At 34.3% G+C, this 27,791-nt stretch overlaps 1 protein-coding gene across 5 annotated transcripts in view; it reads right to left on the bottom strand.

Moving 5' to 3' along the window:
• Positions 1-27,791, bottom strand: part of LOC111044246 (rho guanine nucleotide exchange factor 18) — a 165,135-nt gene that overhangs the window by 112,996 nt on the left and 24,348 nt on the right. For 3 of the 5 annotated variants that reach the window (XM_039422381.1, XM_039422384.1, XM_039422383.1), the window contains one exon: positions 3,827-3,862. The exons of the other annotated variants lie outside the window; for them this stretch is intronic. In XM_039422381.1, coding sequence (XP_039278315.1) covers positions 3,827-3,862 — 36 coding nt within the window. The remainder of the gene's footprint in view (positions 1-3,826; positions 3,863-27,791) is intronic. 5 annotated transcript variants of the gene reach the window in all.

Raw genomic sequence — 27,791 nt, 5'->3', positions numbered from 1 at the left:
CCTTCTGGTAATTTTGAACAACTTACAATACAGAACTTATTTCAGTAAAAGCTTTAAAGTTGGATCAATTTGCACTACTCAATTGGCGTATTTGTTACGTCATGGGATCTGACCAATCCCGAATTAGTATGCAAATTTGGAGAGCAATAATTTCTTAGAAGAAACCCAGGTGGAAATTGAGAGATTTTTACAAATCATTTTTACAAATCATCGTGTAGGATACAGACCTTACTAAAATTTTAAAAGCTTTAATTTCTGTCTTAATGTAATTTAATATTTGTTTTTTTTTGTTTTAAAAGTTGTTCTAAAGTTCCTAAAATGATATGTGATATTAATTTTTACAAATTCATTCAAAGAGTCCCTAAAATTTGAATAGTGAGGTCTGATCAACGAATTTCGCCACGCATGAAGGATCCAGCCTGTACGAAATATTCTACGGCCGAATATATCTCAACTACCAAAACGGAAACAAAAAGCTAAGTAAGTTATTCGAATATCTCAAAGGGGATCCCCGCTATTCTGCGAAAATTATACAGCGTATAAATTCGTCATTTGGGAAAAGTCATGACTGTAGTTTTAAGGGTGCCGAAAATTATATGAATAAATCCTACTTAATAAGTAAAATTTTAATATTCACGCTGTACTTAGTCGAAGGGTCGATTTCCTTAGGCAAACCTCACCCTGTGGTATGAATTTTTCTATTCATTTATAATATTATCAAATCAGAACTTTTGTACAAACCTATTTGACCTACTTATTTTTGAATGTTTTATGACCCTTCTCAAGGGCTATCATTTAGTTTATTTAATCAGTTTAATATCATTACATTCCTATACAGTAATTGCTACTTTAAAATTCAATTTCATTATTATTTATTCATTATCGGTTCTTTTATACATTTTGTCTAACCAATTTATCTGCAAATTCAACTTTTCGCTATTTGATTATTCATAACGATTTCAGTAATATATTTTTATATTGTCCATTTACTTCTCTGAATTTATTTCATTACACCTTCGAACTCTACTTTCTCTACTGACACATATCAATCGTGCAAGACACGACTTGCTTTATAGTAGTCAGATATTATTGAATATCATAATTAGTATTATAAAGTTATTCCATCTGGTGGTAGATGGTAGTCGATATTCACATCAATTAATGAAACATTTTATTGGAGATATCCTCAAAAATAAAATCAGATCGACTGCCATCAACCTACCATACCGAGGTGTATTGGATCCAGCAGTGACAACCGGCTAATGCTTGAGGGGAGGAATTCAGTAGCATCCATATTAGACACCATGATTAGACAAATCTTTTTACTATATACTGTTCCTTCTGCTAAAATCCTATTGCTTCTGCCACCGCCTATGCTATCGCATAACAAAGAATTGTAGTCAATTTGAGTCGAAGTCGATGTTAGTATGGTTATAATGAATAAGAATTGTGAAGCTATAATGATAGAATTATGATACTACAAAAGTTAGTTTTGAAACAATAATAGTCCAAATGGTCGTTTTCCAGGAAACAGCCCCGAAAGAAATTTCCTCGACGGTTCTATATGTATTTTGGGGCGCTGAATTCGAATCTGAGATTTGATGACACGCCAGAGGGCGGCTTCACCCCCAAAACCCCTAAAATGTCCGACTTTTTTTAATATTTCTATTTAATCTCGAGAGCCTTGAGTTTTTCGAGAAAAAGTATTCTCTACAAAATTAAGATAATATAATTCCCAATAGATTGAGTGCTCGCGCAGGACTTTAGCATTTTTGGTTCCAGAGCTACGAATTTTCAAAAAAGGAGTATTTTGAAGGGTTTTTCAAGATTATGCAAACCTACCACTTCTACCCTATACAACTTGGATCTTTTTCTAGTAATGATAAAAAACCACACATCATGTGAATGATTGCCATCAGTTTTTTTAATTCTGTCATTCATCTACTTTAAATTATTATTCTATAAATAAATTTTGTTGGATCTTGTAAAAGTGTATGATTAATATTTTATATAGGATCTAGGCTATATTCTACAGACAATAATGCAAGGTGATTTCACCCTTAAGATGCATGCTGTTTGTGAATTTCCTCATTTTGAAGGTGTTCATTCCAGATATTAGCAGTTTTGAACACTTTATCAAGGAGCTTACCTTTTCGAATTTATACTCATTCTAAAGCTTATGAAATGGAGAAGTTTTTGAAATATAGAAACCACTATAATCACCGGAGAAAAATCGAGAAAAAACTGTTTGAAATTTGTCTTTGAATTTGAATTTTTTCAAGTTTATGCCCTAATAAAAAACTACAAAATATCTAACAGCAAATAAAATTACATTAATCTTGTTTCAACTGTTTTTCTCTTTCCAACAATACCCTTGAAATTGAATTTCGACCAGTAGTTTTCGAGTTATTGAGTATTTAATGACCGAATGTAGACATATTCTGAAAATATAGAAAAATCGATATATCTGGAAAACTAAGGTCGATAGGAGAAAAGTTTACTGAACATTTTTTGTCTGAAATGTCGTGTAGAATCTATGGTCAACGGCTGTTACAACCTTGATGGGATACCCTGTATAAATCTGGTTTATTGAATTTTTCATAATTATATGAATCAGATATTTGATTGACTCAACATGGGTCTTGAATCTTTCATAAGCGTTAATATTCAAGATCATAAGCGTTCATAATATTTGTTCTCATACAGAAGACAGTGTCATGCGTGTCATTATAAGTACTACTCAGTTCATAAGCTAGTTACACTATACATTGTGTTTACGAGCTCCCTACCAATACTCTAGGGCATTGTTCCTGGGCGAGAAACATATCTAAATATCATATTTAAATAGTCCGTAAGTCTTCAGTTACTCACACAGCGGCCATTTTGCTTTTTTCACTTATTATTTTTTTTTTATAAATAATGGTTGAACATACGAAATTGAAAATTTGTACAATCATTTATAACAACTAGAAAAAGCTACAAAAAATTTTGATAATTATTCAAATTCATAAAACAAAATGGCGGCCATTAAAAATTTTGATTCTTAAATAACTCAAAAACCGGCGGTTTTACAAAAACTTTACAAAAAAACTTTTTTTAGAAAATTCAATTGGTACCAGATATTTTTATATTGAACCAATATTAACTGAGATATGGCAGCTTCAGTGGTTGGTGACCCACCTTTAGAGGGTTATGTAACGATATTTTATTGTTTAATGACCTAAAACCGCTTACTATCAACATGCAATGCAAATTGATATTAATGCATCATTGAGACGACTCCATTAGCATGACTTGGTTTGTACTGCATCAAACTTTTAGTGGTCACCTATCACTAAGGCGGCCATATCTTAGTTAATAGTGGTCCAATCTCAAAATATCTGGTACCAATCAATAGGTAATTAAATTTACTAAAAAAAGTTATTCTTGTATTTTTTTGTAAAACCAACTGTTTTTCAGTTACTTAAGGAACAAGATCTTAAATAGCCGACACTTTGTTTTATGAATTTGAAAAATTTTCATAATTTTTTGTAGCTTTGTCTAAGTTTGTGCAAAGTTTCAATTACGTATGTTTAACGAAATTAAACTAGGGGAAAAAGGAAGTATTAAGGAAAAAAATAATTAGTGAAAAAAGCAAATTGGCCGCTGTGTGAGTAACTGAAGACTTCCGGACAATTTAAATATGATATTTGGATATGTTTGTTACCCAGGAACAATGCCCTACAGTATTATTATTGGTAGGGAGTTCGTAAACACCCTGTATAAATGTTCAGGATGCCAATACATTTATAATTTAGACTTAAGTTGTTATAGTAACTTCACTTACCACCATGAAAACGGTTCAAAATAATTTTCCACATACCTGAAAAAGAGATCGAAAAGTTAATAATAATATCGATGAGGCTATAAAGAAAAATGAATATTGAAAAGATGAATATGACTGTTTTTGAATTGCTTTGTAAATTACTGTTAAACAAAATCAATTGTTCAATGAAAAAGCAGTAATGCAATATTACTAAAAAACAGTACTTGGCACACTGCAAGTAGTTTACAAAAGTACAAGTTACTCACCCAGTGAGTACAGTGACTATAGAATGTAGTCTAAGGCGGGATGCACACCGGAGAAACGCGTTTCGTGAAAAAAGTTTCAGGAAACGTGAAACGAAAGTTGCTCGCAATCGACTGATAAGATTAAGCAGGGAACGTTTTTTTTGTATGCATGCGCGAGTGAAACGGATTGCATGAAACAAGCTTCATGAAAGAGGGCTTCACGAAATGCGTTTCTCCGGTGTGCATCCCGCCTAACACATTACCAGCCACTACTAGGATACTATCAATTCAAATGCTTCTGACAGACTCAGTCGATAGAGCATATATTTGGGATACAGTTCGTTGCAATTTGCAGATCATCACTTCAAGAAGACTATTGAGAACTAATACTGTACTTGTATTCTCTTTGAAAACAATAATATTCTCCTGTTTGAAAACAATCACCAATTGCTTGGAGATATTGGTATGGTGAAGGCTAACAATGAACCAACATTCAACTTTCAACACAAATAGGGCAGATGGATAAATTATACTCTTGATTCCTCCGTTTTCAAAACAAATAAAATCCTCCATTTTTTCACAACATTTATAAGTAAATAAATTGACAAAATGAAAATAAACAAGAATGCCTCCTACAAAGACCATACAGGAAGGATAGGAGGGATTTAAACACTACCTATGCCAGAGATCATTCTCTGAGTCCAAATTCCCGAACAGAGTTTGCTAAACTTTTCGGCCAACAGTGAACATTTCACGAACTTACAGACGAGTGACAGCACTAGAGCGAGAGTTTTCGTTTGATAATTTGAGCAGGATGATGTTGAATAGTTGAGCATCAAGTTGATTTGTTGCGATCCGCGGTGGCTGCCACAAACCCAATCAACAACAGCGCAACCTGGCTCACATTCCGACGGAGACCGATGTTGTTAACCCCCCCCCCACCACCTGTAATCCAACAGCCTTTCTCGCATCTATCAGTCATGTGTATGATTGCCACAAACCCTCCAATTCAACGAATAGTTACTCTTTTTGCTTGGTTAACTTCAACCACATACACTGTTGCTGAAAGAAAAAAATGAATTTAATTTTTACAGTATTGCAAATCATGGAATAGATAGAACTTTCTTTTGAACTTAAACATTGCAAGCATTATGGACGGAGGAAAGGCAATAAAATCCCTCTTTACAACTCGGCTGTGCACTGTGATATTCATGTAGAAGAAAGAACGTCAACTTCAACTTTTGATTGCACGTTCTTCTATTGAATTTAACCGTGATTAAATGACGATTGAATGCCATGCAAACCAATTATAGAAAAGGTTGCGACTTAATCAGGGATTAATTTGATGGACATTTGTGTAACCGGGCCACATGAACAAGACAAACTATAGTAGCATTCACTTCGGAGTGTCGGCATTGGTTGGATGATGCTTAGCATTATTGATGTTATTTTTTATAAGGAATGTTGAAAGTTTGAAGTGGATCTTACAGTATTATCATCAGTCTTCACTACTTTATCAGGTTCTCATATCAGTGGAGTAATACAAATAGCCTACGTAATATTTTTAGCCATTTTGAGTCAACTGTGCAGTATATAAACTTAGTTGAATAAAGAGTGTAATATTCCTGGCATTACCATTACAATTAACTTTCTTCAATCGATTTATTCAATTATAAATTTGAAATTTTTCAATTATTTATATAATTTTATAAAACGATGCTAAGGCCGAGCACACACGGTGTGACTGTTTAACAACTGCTGTTGCAAACCAGTTGGGAATCGGTTGCGCACGCAACCTTGGCAATGTATTTATGTGTGAAGGCGCTAACGACACAACTGTTTTTGACCATCTCAGACCAGTTCGCATCAGTAGTTGTGAACACAGTCACACTGTGTGCGCTTGGCCTAGTTGGTGCAAGGAGGTACTCAATGTACTCAATGGTTCTGAAAAGAATAAATCAACAGATCAGTGTACTGGTCCTTCCAGTCTCTGATTGGAACGTGAATCTTCGGAATTGGCTGTTCGTTTCAAAATTTGAACGCCATTTATAGATCAGGTTTCATTCCATTTCAAATCAGAGCTGGGGCTGGGATACGATCTCAAAATGTCGAGTGGCGACGGCGACCTTTTCATTTCTATGTGAGAGGGTTATTAGATCGCGCACAAAATGGACTCCGGCACTTCACTCACAACTGTCAGCATGGGTTGAATGTGAAGCATTCAGGCCATTTATAATGGATGCTGACAGTTTGAAGGGAATCTTAGTACAGTGAGTGTATTGGCTAAGAGAACGTGATCGGACCACTTCAAGCTGAAGATGCCCGCCCCATGTTCTTAGCAAATACACCAGCTCAATGAGCTCGGGAGGTATAATACTTGGAAGCACTTGAAGAGCAGTAGGTAGTAGGAAGGAAGAGGGTGGAAAAGCTAGGGGGTGATGATGATTATGATGATAATGATTCTGATTCTGTCAATGATAATGATGATGATGATGCTGACAATAATGATGATAATGACGACGATGATGATGTTGACAATGATGATGATGGTGATGATGGTGGTGATGATGATGATGATGATAATGACGACGATGACGATGTTGATGTCGTCGATGATGAAGAAGAAATAAGAATGCTATAGCGCAACAGCATAAGAACAACGTAAGTGAGCTATAGTAGTATTCACTTCAAATTGTCTGCATTGTTTGAATTTGATGCATTATAAGGAAAGGTGATAGATTGAAGTGAGCCTCACTATAGATATATGGTATCGGTGAGTAGGTGACTAGGGGTTGGAGAGAAGATGTGATGTCAGTAGCACAAGTTCACTTCTTTAGCAAAGGGCGATGAATATTCAGCAAAATTTGAATCGGGGATCACTGTCCATTGTATTCGAAAAGAGTAACTTGGTAAAAGAGAGACTGAGAAAGGCAGTGAGAGAGAAAGAGAGTTTACGAGAGATATGAGGCAACGCGTATTAATTGACATTGAGATCAAGTTCCTGAATGGAATCAATGGAATTGATTATAAGCCACTTGTATAATTGTAAATTATATCCTGTAAATGGTTCGTTTCTATATGAAAAGGTTTTGAGGTTTTCAAGAGAATGTTATCGACTGAAAATGGTCTCATCGTGACAAATCATCCATTAGGAAAGCCAGTAGAAGTCGCTTCGTTTCATTTAGTGAGATTCACTTCCAATTTCTGTATCACAATTAGTTGCCATCTTTAAACTGTCAGTATCAGTTGAAGTGTCAGTGTTATTTAAAGCTGGATTCCCACACATCACTGACAGTGGAAGTGGCCAGAAAAGTGACAATATTAATCTCATAAGTTCAAATGGGATTATTCATACCAGCTATCCAGTACTGAGTGGGGACAGTCCAATGAGAACTCATGGAAATTATATTTTCACTGGTACGGTCACTTTCACGGTCACTGATATTTGGGAATACAGCGGTAGATTCACTTCAAACTGTCAGCATTGGAAGCGTTGCTGACAGATCGAAGTGAATAGCGACACTACTGTGCTCTGTGCTTTGTACCGCACAGCAACATTCACGCATGCGCATGCACACTGGCACTGGCACCATCCCCACACCGCAACCACGTGTCAGTGACGTCATCATCCTCATCCCTCACTTGGAACGAAGAGAGCGTGCTGACTACTCACAAATCAGCAAACAACTGATCAAATAGGAATGGTGAAGACGTCCAACAGAAACAAAATCAAAACTTTATAATTACAAAAAGCTCTCTGACTTCATAGCAAATCGCGGCCGAGAACACTCAAACTAAATCAGTAAAACTCCTAAGACATCAGTTGCTCCACGTTGATTTAACGCGACTTACTTAAAAGGGAAGTTGATACTAATGATCGAGTTTAGCTGGGAGTTAAATATATTAATAACTTAATTAACATAAAACACCTCTGAAACAATAATACAATGATGAGGAAGATGTTTGTAAAGTGAGATGTTTGTCACTGTCATTATTGCTCATGAATAACAATACCATAAATTTATCCAATTCAACCAATGCTGACACCTTACAGTTTGAAGCATATTTCACTATTAAAAAAATCTCAAATATTGAAAGTAAAGTAATTGATTGGTATCAACAAATACCACATAACGTTTGCCACACAAATTTCAAAAGTATTCTATATGAAGTACCTTAGAATAAAGGATCTTATCCAAAAATCAAATTTTATTATAAACTAATATGATAGAATAATTTTATAAGATCAAGTACTAAATCTTCCATAATTGCTCAGGTTAGACAATTAATAATCATTCACAAAATTGAAACATTTATAAAGGCTAATGAGTCTACAAAGCAATTTTTCAATTTAAAGTACAGTATACTGTTACAGTAATGAACTCAAATTAATGCATCGAATGTCCTATTACTTGTATGATGACTGTATTATGATCCTCATATTATACTGTGAAAGTATAGTACTTTGCATATGAATACTAAAAGTAATTACATCTACACAAAAAGTAATTATATCTATACGTATCAGAATTCACTAAATTTCAACATGCTCTTCATTCAACGATAAAACAGATTCACTGTGGAGCTCTAGAACTGAGGAACATTGAATAAATTATAGTAATAGGATTGGGAAAATGTCCGTCATTCACAGTCAAGGAAGAGCATCTTGAAATATTGAGAAACAGATACTTGTTCAAAAATAGAAAACTAGTTGGTTCTTTAAAATTCTTCAAGTTGTAAGTAACGTTAGAAGGTGTGGTGTGGGCCTGTTCTAAATCACGCAATTCTCAACACATTTTTCAATCTTCAAACACAGTGAAACGCAAACATGATTTTTGTCAAATGCCGCAGGGGACGTTCTAAAAAAATTGAACTACAACTAAAAATCATACTAGGTTTTGTAGGTTTAAAATGGAGATGACACAATTTTTTAAACAGAGAAACATAACAATCCATAATTCACATAAAATCGTTCGGCCTCGCCTTTCTTTTACAATCGGAAATAATCCACAACACGAAAGATGTTTGTCAAAAAAGCTCACGCAATTCTATTTATGTTTTCCTACCAGTATTAAAGACAATGAAATATTGTATACATTGCGAATATATTTGTATAATCTAAATGGCGAGGGGAGACCTACCCTTTTGATACTGGAAGAATTGACAACGTTGATACAAGAACATAGAGTCAGAATGTCAAACAAACTTTTCAAATTCGAATTTCAATTCATTCTATCTATAGAACTGATGAAGAAAAGTTATTGAATTTTTAGGTTAGTTGATTCAGTTGGCCAGCTATTATTTTAACGCGTACTTCCTGCATAACAGTTCTTTATTTAACAAGATCGATATGCCAGAGTTATTCCAGTCAGTTCACAAAGTCATCCAGTCATCCGATAAACTCCCTCGCCTTTCACATAATCAAACTTTATCGTAGCTGATCACAATATTATCTCAAATATACCTTCCACAATAATCAAATATTTTATTTTACATGAACTTATTAGTGGAATCTTTGTTGATGGAAAGAAAGAGAGATAGTGCAATAAATCAATGTTGATCGACTAATAGATAATTATAAGAGTTTTGTTTAATCAGTCAAATTACACTCTATTTATCACTGTTGACAATCTGGATATCAAGATTGAAATAAAACACTGTAAATTTATTGTATAGTGTATAGAACATTTATTTGGTTTTTCATTTTTTTCAAATGAAGTCTATGTTGACTACATTCCAAATACAGTATTTGAAAAACAACTATGTGGTCATAATTGAATTGAGTAGATCATGATCGACACAGTGTACTGAATCACGGCACCAATTGAATGATGATCAAATTGATATTATTACATAGTTGTTGTTTCAAACTACTCTCCAATAATTATAATGAGAAAGCTATCAAATTTCCCAAGTTATTCCTATCGTCAAAAATAGTTAATTGTTGATCGACTGTAGATCAAGCTACAGATTCGAAGAGAATCAAGTACATTATGCATTATTACTTCTCATCTATTGATAATGTTGTTGAACTAGTCTGAAAGAAATCAATACAAATATCTATATAGTACAAGAATAAGTACAAAGGATATTACACGGAATAATACTAAGTACTGTGTGATAATCAGAGTATAGAATGTAATTGCATTCTTATGTACTCGTATAAGAGAGTATAGTACTGTCTAATCACTTTAATGTTTAGAGCTACTTATAATTAGTATGTTCTTGAAAATGTAAATTCTTCAATATAATAACTTTATGGTTTGCACTGAGTAGTCATTGGTTGTTAGTATTGGACATTTCAGCTAATGTGAAAACAGTCATTTAATATTGAAAATAGAGCTTTTCACACATTTCATAAACAATTTCAAATTCAATAAACAACATTCAGTTCATTGTGAATGTTATAAGCTCAATATTATTTACATCATTTTTTATTTCAAAATAAGACTGGATGAAAATAAGATTAATTTCAATACACCCTACAGCGCGATTCACTTTCAACTCTCGGCATTGGTTGAATGGGCATCATTGATATCATTTATGAAGAATGGTAACAGTATAGAGTAATTCTCATTGGAGGCCATTTCTAACAAACAGATATAAACATTTTCAGCGCTCCTGATCACACATTCTTACTGATCCTCAGAATAATCAGTACACCAATCAAGTCTGTATGTTAATTTTACAACTGATCCGAATAGACAGACTTCAAGAATACTAGCCAACATCTATAGAGTCAAGGAGTGGCAAACACACCTGAGTGTGTTTGATGGATTATGAAACATCTGCAAGTGATTTTGAAGCTCTTAATTGCCAGTGAATGGTGCTGTTCTCAAGTCACCCTTTCATCAAAGGCAGTACCGCGAACACACCAATATTATTGCAAAAGAGATTTTAATAACAACACAACAAAGCCAGTCTTCTTAATTTATCGGAAACCGCCTACACAGGTTTTCATATGAATATTTTGTGAAAAAACATTTTCTACGGAGTGCAGTTGGCGGGTAGCAATATTCCAGTTTGTTGACAGAGAAGGCTACAGAATTGGGATCAGTTCTAACATGCATACAAAGCTTTGTTGTTGAATTCCACCAGCATTGTGCACCTTGTTCGGTTAATCGATATGAGGCAAGTGCTGTGTACTCAGCTATGAAAGAGATTAGGACAGCAGCCATATTGATTATTCGACTCATGTTTGTTCCAACAATCATTTCAAGTGGCCAGTTTAGAGCAGTGAGAGCTGCGTAGTGTTGTAGCGAACACCCCCGCTGACCCGTGGCGCGGGGGGCCCGGCCTAGGGCCAGGATCGAAAATTCATATTTGTCCCGCGCCCTGACTGACGATTCATAAAGAAAAGGGGAGCTCGTATTTTGACATGACAGGATTTGCTTCTACAGATCAACAGTAGATCATTGACCTACAACAGAGTTAAGCTTTGGCCACTAATTTTTTTTTTGAAATTTTGTATAAAAAAGGCCCATCACAACGGGCCTCTTCGAGTATAACCCTACTAGTTGAAAATTCCACTATAGAAATGGCTACGTGGACTTTCCTAAGAACCCATCGAGCGTGGAGTTTCCTACGAAACGAAATTCAAGACAGACAGCTGAAATCTTAAGACGGCGCAAAACGACAGACAGTGTGTGTGGAAAATCCCAAAAAAATCAGCAGTTAGCTAGATGATAAGTGACTACAATTTCATTTCTTATGCACTTTTAATGTTATCCTGTTATATTCTCCAAAAGGACGAAGGAGTGTGTAAATTTCGATGGCCAAGGAACTTGATCTGTATAATGGTTGAAAGAATATGAGTTAATAATTTGAAGTTGATTGATGAAAGAGATCAAAAATAATCTTCGAACAGACCCACAAAAAACCAATCTGCTTCATACAGATTGAACTTTTTTCATAGGAAAGTTCACGCTACTCTATAAATATCCAACAAGGATTTTTTTGAAGCCCGCAAGAAATTTCCTCTCATCTATAATAGAGCGAATAATTACTTTCTTCGATTATGGATTTCCTAAAATATTTATTACAGATATCAAGAGAATGAAACAAGTAGACAAAAGGGTTCAGAGTTCTTCATTCAAGATAGGGTTGAGGGTTATTCCCTGACAAATATTTGTGGAATGGTGTATTCTAAGCCAGTAAATTGAGAAACAAATCCAGAAAATGTAATTACAGTAAAAGACCGTTCGGTTGGGAGGGGATGATAGAATTGAGGATTAGACTACTTGGATTGTAGTCATAGTAGTCAAGAGTAGTAATACGAAATCTAATTGGACGGCTCACAAGTAAATTATTTCAAACAGTTGTATAAAAAGTTTTAATGATAACCATGTTACTCTGAGCTTTGCACTGTGATGTCTTTGTATCACTCACTGGGAGAACTGCAAAACCGGATAAATTTCTTTCGATATTATAAAAACCTGAAATGCCAAGGTGTTCATAATATAGTACTGACTTAAATCTGTCAACATAGGTTCAATGGATAGCATCAGTTTTATATGTAAGGAATGAGTAAATCTCACTAGAGAGATTATCTACATTGTGGTAGGGAGGAGGATTTAAGAGGGATTCCTCGAAATTTCTCAAGTTCTTTAAATCCTAGAATAAAACTAATTAATTTTAAATCAAAATTCTCGCTTGGTCATTATAAGAACAACAATTAAATAAAAAGAACTTAAATTATATAATTTTTCTTCAAATTTAAAAAAAATACAGATTATATTATTATCCCATGTAAATAGATTTATCAACTGAATAGAATGTACTCTGTACATTCACAGTGAAGTTCCTTATACAGATTGTGGAAACTAATATAAATTAACAAATCACGAATCAATAAAACAGAATTCTTCAAGAACAGCTGAACAGATATTAAATAGATTTGAGATACAGATATTGTAGTCGGCAAACGGAATTTCTGAAAATTAGGAGTTAATAACGAGAACAAAAGATTCCTATAGTGAGATCCACTTCAAACTGTCAGCATACCTTATGAATAACATGAATGCTACCCATTGAACCAACGCTGACAAATCATGAAGAATCCCACTATAGCCTACAGTTATTATAAGAGGGAAGTTGAACAATGCATGCAATTAAATTGCAACAAGACAGCTTCCAAAGACAAAAGACGCCTTATAGTTACAACCTTCTTTGTTACATTCAAAAATTAATCATCAATGGGGAGACGATGTTGAAAACGGAGGAGCTATTCCGTACAAAGTTATAGAAATGGGTATATTCAAATAAATAATTATGTTTTCGTTAATAAAGATGGATAGATAGAACCAGAGAGTATGGAATGTAAGATTGAACATGGATTTTACATTCTATACTCTCTGGATAATATTGAACTCTGAAAGGACAGTGGAATTAATAAATTTGATATCCTATTATTTTGCAAAATAGCTTGCAAGTCCTACTCTATACAGTACATTGAAGCAGCTCCAGTTGAAATTGGAATCGCCTTCGCCTTTGAATTGACTTTCGATTCGAATTCAATTTCAGTTCGGCAAACAAGAAGCCAAACCGGGTGGGAGAAAGGAGTAAGAAAATGAAATAGCCTGAAATGAGCTCCCTCTGCGGTGGATTTAACAAGTAAAGAGGTTGGAGCTAGTCTAGTACAAGGGCGCAACAAGCAGTAATCCTGCTCATCTTTTCCTATCTCTCTTTTCGAGGCTTCTGGAGTCTCGTTTCAACCAGACATAATTCTGTTTCCTTGTGGATTTTGCTGGGATCCGTGAAGCTTGGAAGGGATAATAATAATGGGGCTACTGATTACATCAAATATACGTCTACCAAAACTGCACCTTTACATCTCCTAGAAATTGCGTAACATTTCATGATTAAGATAAGATAGGCACAGATACAGGTTCCTCGGTCTACATTACAGTAACAGATAAAACGTATCACAATGATGAACCACACAGTTCTTTAGTTTCATGAATTCACGAGAGATGTATGATGGAATAACCGATCAATATAGTAAAAACTGCTTCAGAATTCTTGGTCAGCTAGCCTATTTTCTGTTCAACTTACAGTATATCTCACTTGGTGACAATGATACTGTATTATAGATATGTTATACTTTAGTTATTAATATCGGAATATTGTTGAATTTAGTATTGTATTTTCCTATATACTACTAAAAGGTTGAGAAGATAAAAAACATTCTAATATTCCAATATACTTTATATTTTTCTATGATACTACTAACTGTATCAAAATATTGTATCAACTTAATTATAGACCTTTATTGTATTATTAGACCTTTGCTTTGTAAATGCTGTAAAATTCGAAAAAATGTATTTTTAGTGCTGATCTTGATTGGACATACTATACAGCAATCGAACTTCTTGAACAAACGGCTATGTACCGGGACATATTGCACTGTCAGAACTATCAAGAACTAGGAAGCATTAAATAGGTAGCTGTGTAATATAACTTTGTGAGCGCTTACAACCAAAGAGAGAATAGAATGTAACTTCAATAGTCTCTGCTCACAACGCTTTTAGTTTCCAAATACTGTAGATAGGAAATTCAATACAATGAATGACATATACGAGTGACAGGAGCAGTCGTATGGCTTTCTGCTGGCCATTACTATACACTGCTTGAGTTGATGCTCCAATTTTAACAAAGCTTCCAATGTGAATAATAAGACTAACAAGTCCATGATCTATTTCATTTCATTCTAAAGCAAAGAGTTTAGTTGGAGGTCATTTTTATTGCTATTATTTACAGATCACAGGTAATACTTTTCAAATACAATTCATAAAGGAGGATTTCCTAATCTAATCTATGAAGAAGGAAAATTGTGAATACAAGTAGATAGAATGAAAATAGTTTCTTACGAACATCATATTTTAATTATAATTTATTAGTATTGAATCATACAGTATTTTGTATTAAAGTATGAATTAAATGCTAATACATCGAATGTAGTACCACCCATTACATAGCTTAGCAAACGTGAAGGATAGAATATTCTATTTTTTTATGAGAATTAATAAAAATGATCTACCTATTAGAAAAATGTATTACATATCATACTGGAGAATGTACTGGGGGAAATGATAACACGGAATGTGGATTCAAATAATAATCATAACATCGTTTCATCCTTCTATAGTGAGGTTTACTATCAGAAAACCTTAACATCACTGTTAAACCAATGCTGATATAGTGAGGTCCACGTTATAATGGCAGTGGATAAAGATAGAAGAATAGCGATGCCCATTCTCTGCATAATTCAATTATATTTCTACACTGTCAAAAACATAATTGGCATCGTTGTGGACCTAAAAAAGGATAGTACCACCGGCTTTGTCAAATTATAGACAAGGATAGCAAAACCAAAGTTGATCAAATACTGTCATTATAACGTGGACCTCACCATAGTTTGGAGAGAACCTTGCTAAAGTCCCATCACGAATTCCAATAGATAGAAGAAAAGAAGGACAACAAATAATTAATTCGCAAAGTATTTGATAAAAAAGAAACGGATCAGGGTGATAAGCCCGCAGGCCACGTTCAGCAAGCAATTACCAAGAACTACTAGGGTGGAAATTAAAGTGACAGCATTGATGCTATTTATAAGGAAAGCACACAGTTCAGAATGAATCTCACTATACGGTGTTGATTGAAGTGACAGCCCCGTTTCATCTGTACAAAGCAATATTTGAATTTAGAGTGAAACTCACCACTACAACGGAAAGTTGCTAGAAGTTTAGCTGCACCTACAAACTTCGTGCATATGCTCATTACCGTTGCACAAGTTGAACATGTGCTTTTTTCAATAATAAGGTTAAAAACTATCCACCCAGAGAAGAAACATAGTTAATAATAGAAAGTCAAATTATGAGCAATAATCAACGTCAAACACAAGTTCATGATTGATCTTTCATGATTGAGTTTTCTTGAGGATCCATGAAAACAATTAAAATCACATTTTTTAAATAACTTAAAATCACGTTTTTCACATCAAAAATAATTTTCCGACGCGCTAGAAACTTATTGATTGGAATTTTATTGCCTTTATTTCTAAAGATTCTCAAGCAACGTCAGAATTTCTTCAATGCAATATAATACAATGGAATATTAATACAAGATGGTGTATTATGATGTATTAGCATAATGCTAGGAAGTCTGAAGTAAAAATAATGTTTTCCAACGCCTTACGGGATAGAAATTAGTGGAAAGTGGAACCAGTCTTCATATCTTTGCAGAATTCTCAGGAGGACGCTCAGAAAGCCTGATAAAATGTGGTTATTCACAACATCACACAACATAATATTAGTTCAAGATTGAATATATCTCAATAGATCATCTATTAACATATTCTTTAATCACTAATATCTTATCCTATGATATTAAGCGAGAAATTTATATATTTATTTATTTGGGTATTTATTTATGTCCAACGGATCTCAAAAACGACTCTAACGATTTTCACGGAATTTGAAACAAAGTAGGTTTATGATATAAAAATTCGATTGCACTAGGTCTCATCCCTGGGAAAACTCGCTGAAGGACATGAAAAGGATAATAATTATTCATCCTAGGAGAAACAGCTGTTGATTTCGTCGTCTGGTCGGCAATGAACGATGCGAGTGCGTGTATGGGAGTGAGATAGCATTATGTTCAGCTGTTCTCACGAGAAATATTATCTAGAAATTTTAATCGACTTGATCAAAATATCTGATTTGTTGACCAACGATGATTTTATGAAAATGATTACCAAATATAATTCTATTCAAGATCCATTATTTTCTTATTTATATCAACAAATATTGTAGCAAACATTCTAAATTTAAGTATATCAAAATTTTCAAAGTTAATCATCATTTTACAGTTTTAAGTGATTATTGAGTGTTATTTTGTTATCCAATTTTTTGGTTTGTGAACAATCTAAATTCGAACTTTTCTGTTTTCAAATGTTTGGATTGAGAATTGGACCTGAAAAGTATATGGAATATAACCTACTTTTTGAACTATTTAGAGTGTATGAATCAAAATTCGGGAAAGAAACAGTTTTGGGCTGTGCCTGTTAGTCCTTCCCCACTCATTTTGAAGAATTGTGTTCTGTTAAAAAATAAAAAGTAAACTATGCTTCTATGCTTTTGTACTCCGGAGCGAAACTCGGTGCCCCGATATTGCTTAGATTTATATATCAATCATTATATTTTAGAAGCACTCATCATAACCCAAATATAATTATATCTCAATCTATCTGTATTTACAAAAGTTTGGGGTTTATTGGAGAACAATAAAAATTACCTAGAAATTTTACATTCTTTAATAAGAATGCTGTCATATGACAAAATTCGGACAAATTCGTTTGATGGATGTTCCTACAATATTATTGGAGTAGGAAGTACCCATATTGGGTACCCATATTGGAGTGGGAAGTACCCATTGGAGTAGGAAGTACCCATATTGGAGTGGGAAGTACCCATTGGAGTAGGAAGTACCCATTGGTGTAGGAAGCACCTGAAATTGTTGAACACAGAGTAGTTTATCGACCTGGAAACCGAGCACAAGTTGCAGTTGGACACATTGCATGAGATAATACCCCGCCATCCACCATCACAAGACAAAATCAACAGCCGCAGGCTCCCTGCAACCGTTCAACTTTTCTCGAGGATCGGAAAATTACTCACACACGAGAAAAGCATTCGAAAATTTCGCAGCCGCTCACTCTAGCTCTATATATTTAAATAAACGAGGTGAGATAACATCACCAGGCTCGGAAAAACGGTTTTCCATAACAGGTGCAGCCACCGAATAAAGAGGATAGCCGCTTTTCCGGCGGGAAACTTCTAAAAACATCACCACCGCCGGAAAGCTGAGTGAGTATGAAGGCAAAGTTGGCAATTGTTCAACGGACAATGTTTGAGGCCTGTCCAAAATCGGCTTACAATCACACCAACAATTAGACCGACAAGCTATCTAACTACAGTATTTTATTCTTTTTTTATAACTACAGTATCTCAATTTTAATTGACAATCTTAATTTACAATATCTCAGTACAGATTCATTTTGACTGTCAGCATTCTTTATAAATAATACCAATGCTTCCCATTCCACTAATGCTGACAGTTTAAACTGAATCTCACTAACAGTATACATTATTCTGCACAGGATAAATGAAACAGACCAACTTTAGGATGTCTATAAACTTTCAAGAATGATTATCATAGCTACTCATTTCACTGAATAGAATAGAATATTGTGCCGTATTATTTTTAAACCATGCCTAGACAGAATTCAAGGTTTCAAAAATGAGATTTTCAAATAATGGATGGGAAAATAATTCGTATCAAATAAATTTCAACAAATGAACTGAACAAATACAGAGTATCTGAAAAATAATTGAATTGAGTTAATACCTAAAATTTGCCAGTCTAAATCTAGTAAAAGAGAATGATAGATTGGAAGTAAAAAATTATTGGATTGATGATAGAATATAGTATGGAAAGTAGCCAGCTTAGATTTTTCCACTTGAGTTTTTTTTTTCAGTTTTTCATAACAATGAAGCAGATTTCCTTACACTCTCATCACGTTATTACAATAAAAAAGCGCAATGATAAATGAAGAATAGATCAAACCATGGATTTTGATAAATTATTGGCTTTTGATTCTGTGCTATTACCAAAATAATGTAATCTACAATAAACCGATCTACACAACATCCTAGCCACCTTCTAGTATCATGCACCCTATAAGAATGAAAATTGTTCAAGCTATGCTGAATTCCAAGATAAAACTGATAACGCTTGTCATAAACTACATGAATTTATCACTGGCAAAAACGATATTAACAATATTTTTTTGAAAAACATAAAATAAAACAATAATTGAATGAAATATGAATATTCGAAACCAGAAACTAATTGAAAGTGAAACCCGGTCAATGTTCTTTACTGCTTTATCACACAGAATTAATTAAAAACTATCTAGTTTGAGGCTTCATAGTGATGTCTTGACATGCGAAGAAATGAAACAGAACGAAAGCAGAGGCAGGCTGAAGTTCACACGATGCTTTCGTGCATTGTTCGGCCCCGGAATGAAATGGGAGCAGCCGCGTTTCACTGCGGAAAGTCCGAGTTAGAGGAAACTGTACCACAGCGTTTCTACACTAAGACTCAAGACTTCTGAAACTAAGACGAAGACTCTCTGATTCTGACTCAGAACACTTCTCTAACACTGTAAAATATAATAGTAAAGGATGATAATTTTATTATTCCAATCAAAAAAATTTTGAATTGAGATAATTAATTCTTCCAATATTTTATAGTATATCAAATAGAATACCACGTTTGGTCCGTTGTGAAATTTAATATCAACTGTCAAATTATGTTGGAAATGTCTATCCTACAGTAATGAGACACTGACTGCACTTTACTGAAGAATCACTATTAAATTTTATTAGTTCCTAGTTCAATTACTATTTCGTTATCAATTTCATTAGCAAGGTTTCAAATAATTAATGAAGAGAAGTAACCTATTTTCAGAGTTATTGACCAAATTTATTTATTTGAGCCAAAAATTCATGTTCGGCAACCAGTTCGGCAAGTCATTTTATAATCACTTTCAGGAAAAGTTACAGAGATGAATAAACTCAACATGTAGTACACAGAACATTAAAATCGTACGAGAAGGGCTTGCACTACTACCAGACCTCACCAAGGGTTTCTGGGAGATAACAGCAGCAGAAAAAATGAACGAAAACCCCCGTATTTGGTAGTAAATATTATATACTAAATGTTGCAGATAGCATGTATTTATAGTATATAGGATATAAGGAAACAGTGATTCACAATGCCTATGCCACAAAAAAACGTTAGTCAGGTAGAGCTGTTAGATTATATTAGGCTCATAAAAGTCGCAAAGTTGATTTGTTTTAGATAATTTTAATCTTATGACGAGGAAAAAAGAAACTAGATATTTATTATAAGCCCATAAATTCCTAATTACCCAACAAAATCATAAAGGTGCTTATTGTACCTTTCATTTTCCTTCAAAAGTTCTTGCAAAAATGTATGGAATTTTGGACACGCTTTGAGAGCAACTCTGGAATGCCTTTGAGAGAAAGGAAAAGAACTATCGCCCTGCATACTTCAAAAGTCAACGACTGAGGAGGATAGGAAAATTCTACTCAAAACAAGATGATACTTCTACAAAATTATATCAGAGATAACTCATTCTTACCAGTTCTTCAGACATTGTTTCATCAATTTAATAATGAAGTTTCAGTACAAGTTTATGTTGGATTGTGAACAAAGAATTCATTAAGGGAAATCTGGAATTGGAAGCATTTCATTCAAAAGTACTTACACTCTATTCAATTCAAAAGTACAAAGCTTGGAAGTATTCCATTCAGAAGTAAGTTAGATATTAGGCTACTTATTAAACTTTTTGATAATTCTTTTCCTTCTCTTTCAGGAGTGAAGTGATATAGTTTATTGAAAGACACTTCATGTTTTTATTTTCCGATATTGAACCCTCATATTTTTATAGTCATTTTTTCTATCTCTGTATCTTGTGCATTGTATTTTTTATTCATTTAACGCCGTGGTTGAATGGTAGAGTGGACATTACTGTTCAAACTCACCCAAGTCAACAAATTAAAAAGCCATTCTATTCCAGACTTTGGAATGCTGGTATGTGACTAGAAGAAGATGAATAAATAAATTAATAAAAGTTATTGATCTTCCCAAACTTTACATGTCTTATTATAACGTTTTTGTATAATTTCATTCACTAAGAAAAATATATTCTTCTCTTCGGGCAACGATTGGTACATTTACTCCACAGTTTATTAGAACGTTGAATTGGAAGGACATACGTCAGATGCATATATCACAGAGCAAACTGAAAGACAAACTTCATTATTTAGGTGGCTCGCTTCACAATGTATTTCATCAGGCTTTCATCTTTTATTCGTGACCATCCTTCATTTCCGCAGTTTCCCTCAGTCTCCTTCCTTTCACTATCTGCCTAAGCACCTTCTGTCGTACACGTTCCATATTATATACAGTTCTATGGTCACAACGCCACATACAGAATCAATAGAATATTGTCGTGACTAGACCTCTTGCCTTCTGTTAGTTTTATTTTAACTGATAAAAATACAATCATCAATATTCAGTACACCAAGTAAGAAGTAGGATGGATGAAAAACAGTAGACAGTAGGCTACCGTACTTCTAATACCGTACTGGAGATTTCACATATTATTTGAAACTACTTACACAACAGAAACTTATGACATAAATTACAAAAAGGAGTTCATATTTTTATCAAACTTGCTAGGAACATTGAAAAACAAAAATATTATTCAAAAAATTAATTATTCTTTTACATTAGAAACCAAAAACTAGAATATAAAATATCCAATATCATTTAATATTTGTCATTGATACATTACAAGAATGCACAACTCATAAACTGGAGATGGAACAAACGGCATAGTCCAAAATTATTCTTACCTTGAAATTTTGATATAATTGTGGTCGAAAACGTAAATTACTATTTTTCACTTTAATAACTGACTCCAAATTATGAATAAGAATATTTTATTTCAATTCAAATATCAGTTCAATCGGTTTTCAGTGACATATTATGTTCGAACCATAAGATCCACCATTTGTCGTCCCTAAACAGCCAATAGGAGTGAAGTGGAAGAAAATTCAACCAATTCAAGAGCTGAGACTTTGTCATCATGACAACAACCAAGTCAAAGAGAGTTCAAGGAATCTCAAGCTAACAAATTTGTGAGTATCATCAACAGTATGCACATCAACAGCCAGTATGTGTTGAGTGAGAAAGAATTCAACTAACCACACGCCAATGTGGAGACTAACCAATGAGATAGCGATGACAACAGTCAAATGTGTTGAAGAAGTGAGTAGAATTCGATCAATCGCAGCCAATATGTCGTCATGACAACAACCAATGGAAATTCAGTGAGATTCAGTAAATTTAATATACACCACAAGCTAACCAATTCGAGAGCAAAGAATGTTGTCGTCATAAGCCAATAGGAATTGAGTGATGAGAATTCAACCGATCAGTAGCTAACCAATGTGAGATCAGCGATTTCGTTGTCTTGACAGCCAATAGGTGTTGAGTGGGAGAAAATGTAATTCTGTACATCACAAGCTAACAGACGAAAAACCAGGAATTTTTCCATCATGAAAACATACGGCGCTTACAGTTTAAATTGAATATCACAATAGCGTTAAAGTAAGGTTTGTTCAAAAATGAGTTGACCTTTGACCATGAGGCGTTACATGTTTTTAAAATTGTCAAAATATTCACTTATAATCAACGCGTATTCTGGAAGCATGAGATCCTCAAGAAACACTGAAGACTTGTGCTGTACACTGATACTTTCACTGAAACCGAAGCTGGTCAACGTACTTGAACAGCAACTCAGCTTTCACACTCGAGCAACTGCAACTACTCAGCTACAGCACCGGAAAAACGCTCCATTAACGCAGCATTCACCTGGGTGACATCCATCCCAGTCTTAGTACTGTGAATTCACTTAGAACTGTCAGCATTACTTGGATGAGAGAGCATTGGTGTTGTATATGATGAATGCTGGAAGTTTGAAGTGGATCTCACTATATAGCATTGTTGAACACCTCAAGACAGTCAGTATACCGTAGGCATGCCCGCCCGCATCCTGCAGGCCAACTCAATCGGTTAAAAAGAATTTTCATAGTTTTAAGTGAATCTGTCTGTACAGCATATCCACAATATTACTAATTTCTAGCTCATATATATTCTTGCACGAAAACTGGACTTTCAACAGTAAAAACAACCTTTTTTGTAATGTTATCAAAATTTGGGAGTAGAATAGGTTTTGGGCCAAGCCTATTGCTCAATCCCAATCATATTCTTGATATGATCTGTAAATTCTATCCAAAAATGAATAAATAAAAACATTCAACCGCACGAAAATAGTCCAATGGAAAATGGAATAGATGAGTGCAACGTTTCCAAATGAGAGATGATTAACGTTGTTCGCTCTTGATCATAAATGAGAGTCAATACTTTTATAATACACCAGACGAATTGGCAATGACTATGAGTGGGGGGGGTGAGGGAAGACTCACCTCCTATTTCTATCGGACTAATTTCGTGCGGTTGACTATAGTGAAATTTACTTCCACCTTCAGTATTGGTTGAATGTAAAGCATTGATTTTGTCTTTATTAGGGCGGAGTTAGGAGTTATAAATTGATTGATTGATTGATGATATGCCTTTATTAGGGCGGAATCTCTAAATAGAGATAGACTTATGCGATACAAGTAAGTGCCTAATAAACTTTAATTTGATTCATGTCTAACAACCGATATGAAAATTCACGCAATAGCCATGAATCGATTGTTGAATTTTCTTACTAATGTCTATTGAAATTCACTTTGAGCTGTCATCATTCATTACAGATGACATCAATGCTTGCTATTGGAAGAATGCGGCGGCTGGCTTAAAGTGGATCTCACTATTGTGTCATTGCCTTGTCCTTTTCAATGGTACTTATACCAGTTTCTTGCTCTGGCAGCATTGAGCTTTACGTTTGCATTCTACGATTTAACCACCATATATTATGAATAAACCTGCATTATGAATTGTAAATATGAGCCTAACCAGTTTCTTGTCGTAGCTCTTGGAGACCTTCTACTTATAAGAAGGTAGAGTGAGGACTGGAATGGAGAAGGGCAGGCAAACTTTCAGCATATATGAGTGAGCAAATACGTGAACGGTATTAATCTTGCAAAGCTGGTGTTCTGCTGCTAAAAGCAGGGCACTGATCAGGATTTGGGTGGAAAAAGGGTGTACAAGGACGGGTAGGAGAAGAAGAAGAGAGACTGGAGGAGAAAGAAGAGATGAAGCAGAGAATCGGTATGGAACGGAGTTGGCATCATACTTTCCGTTAGCGAGCATTTATTCGCGTTCGTTCACAATACCCGAATAGAAGGCTTCTTTTCCTCCTCTCATTCAATTCCGTTTCCTTCTTGCTCGTCTCCCACTCAATTCAGCTCTCTTTCTCTCTCTTTTACAGTGATTCGTACCGTTAGGTGAAAGAGCAGCGTTCAAAAATTCACAGCACACCACGACCTAGCAAAGCAGTCCTTCCTCCAGTACTGTTCAACTCAACATTCGCAACTGAAAACCAACTGTCTGTCATATTCTCAGCTACAAATAGTACTTGGCGAAAAATTTCTCACACTTGAAAATGTTCATATTCAACAGTGAAGCAAATGATATTATTAATATTAAAAACAGGAGTACAATTTATTGTGCTTCTGCGAATGACCATGACTACGAAATATTCAATAATCTATTCATTCATTGACTAAACTGTATTATAGTATTATTAAAGAGAATACAGGCTTTTAAGCCCTAATTATCTTCATTTTCTGAATATAGCCTGAATATTCCAGAGTAAGATTATGATCATTACACTTTCGGTAAGATACAAGTTTTATGCCTAGCAGCATTGGAAATTATGCAATTTCTTAAACGACTTTAAATATAATTTGTGAAGAGACAGGAACAGAGTCTGTTTGGGAGCATCTCCAGAGCATTATAATTCTGAACTATTATTCTTACCTAAATTCATCAGTGTATTTTTTGAAAAATTATCTTATTCTGTTTCCCGTTGACATTGAGAGCATGAACTAGTTATTTATTTGTTTGTAATTCTAAATATGAGTACCAATGATGGAGAAGATGTTCATCTAAAACTATAGAACAATCGAGAGATATTTCTCTATTCATAAATACAAAAGCGACAAATAATATTGCAAGTTTCATAGGCAAGCTAAAAGGCAACTGTAATTGAGCTCAAACACCAGCACGAAGAAGTTTTCATCACATTTTCTACGACCCATAAATCTTTAGATACACGACTGTTGAGAATTTAAGAGCAACACATTTTCAATTAGGATGATCACTCAGGAGATTTCCAAATCGGATTAGCAAAGTGGTTGTATTCGGTAATCCGGTCAAGTAAAGCAGCTGTTTTCTAGATAATTTATACAGTGGATTTCCCTCCAGTTGGTTATTTATGTACAGAGTGAAAATCGCGGGAGATATTTTCTATTTTCATACCCAACACCAGTTCAGCCTCATTTTAGAAAAAAAAACAATGTTCGTATGAATGGGTAACCACTCTCACGGGATTTAAGCTCTAGATCTGGAAGTGCCACCATTAGAGGGTGAACGTTGTGAAGGTTTCAACACGTCAAGTCAGTGTCCTATGGTGAAATGGTTTTAAACTAACAGCATTGATTGAATTGGAAAGCATTGATGTTATTTACACGAAACAATGACACTTTAAAGTGAATCTGACAATGGTGATTCATTTTCTACCATTTAGCAGTACATCAATCATGCATCACGTTATTCAAACAACCAGCTCCAATAATTGAGCTTTTGGTCATTTGGCCAATGTTCGTGATGGATTAAAATGCAATGTATTGTAACAAACAAAATGAAATTAAAATATGTGACCTACTCAAAGAAACCTGATAAGTTCAAAAGTCGTGTTTATATTCCATACAACGAAACAAAATAAAAGACCTTATAGTAATTGGGATCCACTTGAAAATATTAGACTTCCCTAAAAAAACACATCAATGCTCCCCCTCCCCACTCAACGAATGCTGATAGTTTGAAGAGGATCTCACTATAAATCTGATCCATTTAATAAAAATATAGTTGATTGGAATTTATTAGTATTTACACAATCTACTAACTTATTTGGTGAGTATCATTGGCGACAAAAATGTATTATAAGTGCATATTCTAGGATGAATCAAGCTCATTAGCTAAATCAAGTGAATGCTTGCCATCCAACCAAGGCTGAAAGTGAATCTCACTATGGTGTCTTTGTCTTGCAAAACCTTTGACTGGTACTTATACCAGTAAGTAGGTACTTAGTTATAGGTACAAGTTGGTACTTATAAGTTGAAATCGGTAAGCATATTTCACTGGATCAAATGTTATCTATAGTATATTTGATCAGCTTCTTCAATTAATATTTTTAATCAGACATAGAGTTTTAATAAAAGATGCCGCTTATAATCATCTAATGAAAGAATAGCTTAACATTCTCAAATTAATTTATAGTTTGGCATTGCTGGCAGATGAAAACTATCAATACGAAATAGAAACACGGAATGTACTGGAATAGTCTGTTCATGGATGCGCCTATTACGAAATATACTGTGACGAGGCAATGTTTATATTTGGCTATGATAAATTACAGCTTATGAATGATCTTTCCTCTCATGCAGGTTCTGTAAGATAATAATGATTCCTGACATCGCTCAACTAACTTTTCTTCTATATATTTAACTTGGTTATATATTTTCATGTTTTCTTCCCAATTCATTGCATGAAATGATGCGATTTTTCATTATAAAACTATTGATTCCAAAATTAAGAATGCAGTACAGATATCCAGAGATTCTAGAAATAAGTTCACCTAATTATCTCATAGCTAGTTTGATTGGTGAAATAGTAGGTAAATTTCCTTTGCTAACCCTTATCAATTATGTAGCGTTAGAGCCTACAAGGTGTTGACTGTTGAGCCTTCCTCAAATGAAATTTGAGCCTAGGAAATGGGATTTTTTACCCTATAAACGTCTTCAATTTAGAAACATTCATGAGAATCTCAATTTAAATAATATTCACCTTCACAAACACACATTATATTTCTTCTTTACGACATGACACTTGGACATTCGTCAGTATATTAGTAGAATATTAAACTACATGATACTTGGACACTCGTAAGTATATTATTAAATATTAAATGCAAATTTTCTGTCGCGAAAGGATTCAAGCATTCTAAGCAATTCAATTGGAGATTGGTCACCTGTTGGTTGAAACTCGGATTGAACACATTATAATGAATGCGACAATATTCTAATGTGAACCTAAATTTGCTTTCAACTTATAAGGAAGGTACTTAATGATCCTCCTAGACCCTGGAAGAATATTTTATCTTCAATAGAGGTCTGTGCTGCAGAAATAGTGCGCAGACGCGATTAGTGTTTTGCGAATTAATAACTAACGTGTCGCCGTCAGTTAGCCTAATTGGATTCAGCGAGAGCAGAATTTTGATGGAGGAGATAGAGAGGGGATGAGACGGAGTAGAGGTGGAAGAGAAAGAGAGGAGATGAGTTTCTATCAACCCTGCATTTGACAGGTTGTCTCCTGCTTTCAGCCTACTTTGTTCTACATTCGTATATGTAACTCACATTGAAATTATAATTCCATGTGATCAAAAATTCGGGTTCTTTGTTAATGTGATCGGAATAATATGTCCAAATGATTGTAAGAAAAGATCAGCCAGAATCGTAGCAGCTACAAATACTCATATCAGATACTAATAACAAAGATAATTTGTGAAGAGACAGGAGCAGAGTCTGTGAGTATTGAAGAGTGTAAATTGTATTTTGGAAAGTGAAAGTGACATAACCAACATTTTGATTTGGACAGTATAATATAAATTGGAAATGTGACAGTTTTGGGAATGAGCCTGTTGTGCCTTTCCTCAGATTAAGTATTTGTGCACAATGTGAATAAATAAATAAATAAATAATGCGATATGAACCAATATGAAGCTTCTCCTATTTCTCTTTGCTAATACTAGTAAGATTTTCATTTCTCATGAAACATATTTGTATTTCAATCGATGA

The sequence above is a fragment of the Nilaparvata lugens genome, chromosome 2, assembly GCF_014356525.2.
Source record: "Nilaparvata lugens isolate BPH chromosome 2, ASM1435652v1, whole genome shotgun sequence".
NCBI classification, from domain to species: Eukaryota; Metazoa; Arthropoda; class Insecta; order Hemiptera; family Delphacidae; genus Nilaparvata; species Nilaparvata lugens.
This window is presented reverse-complemented; position numbering and strand designations above follow the sequence as displayed.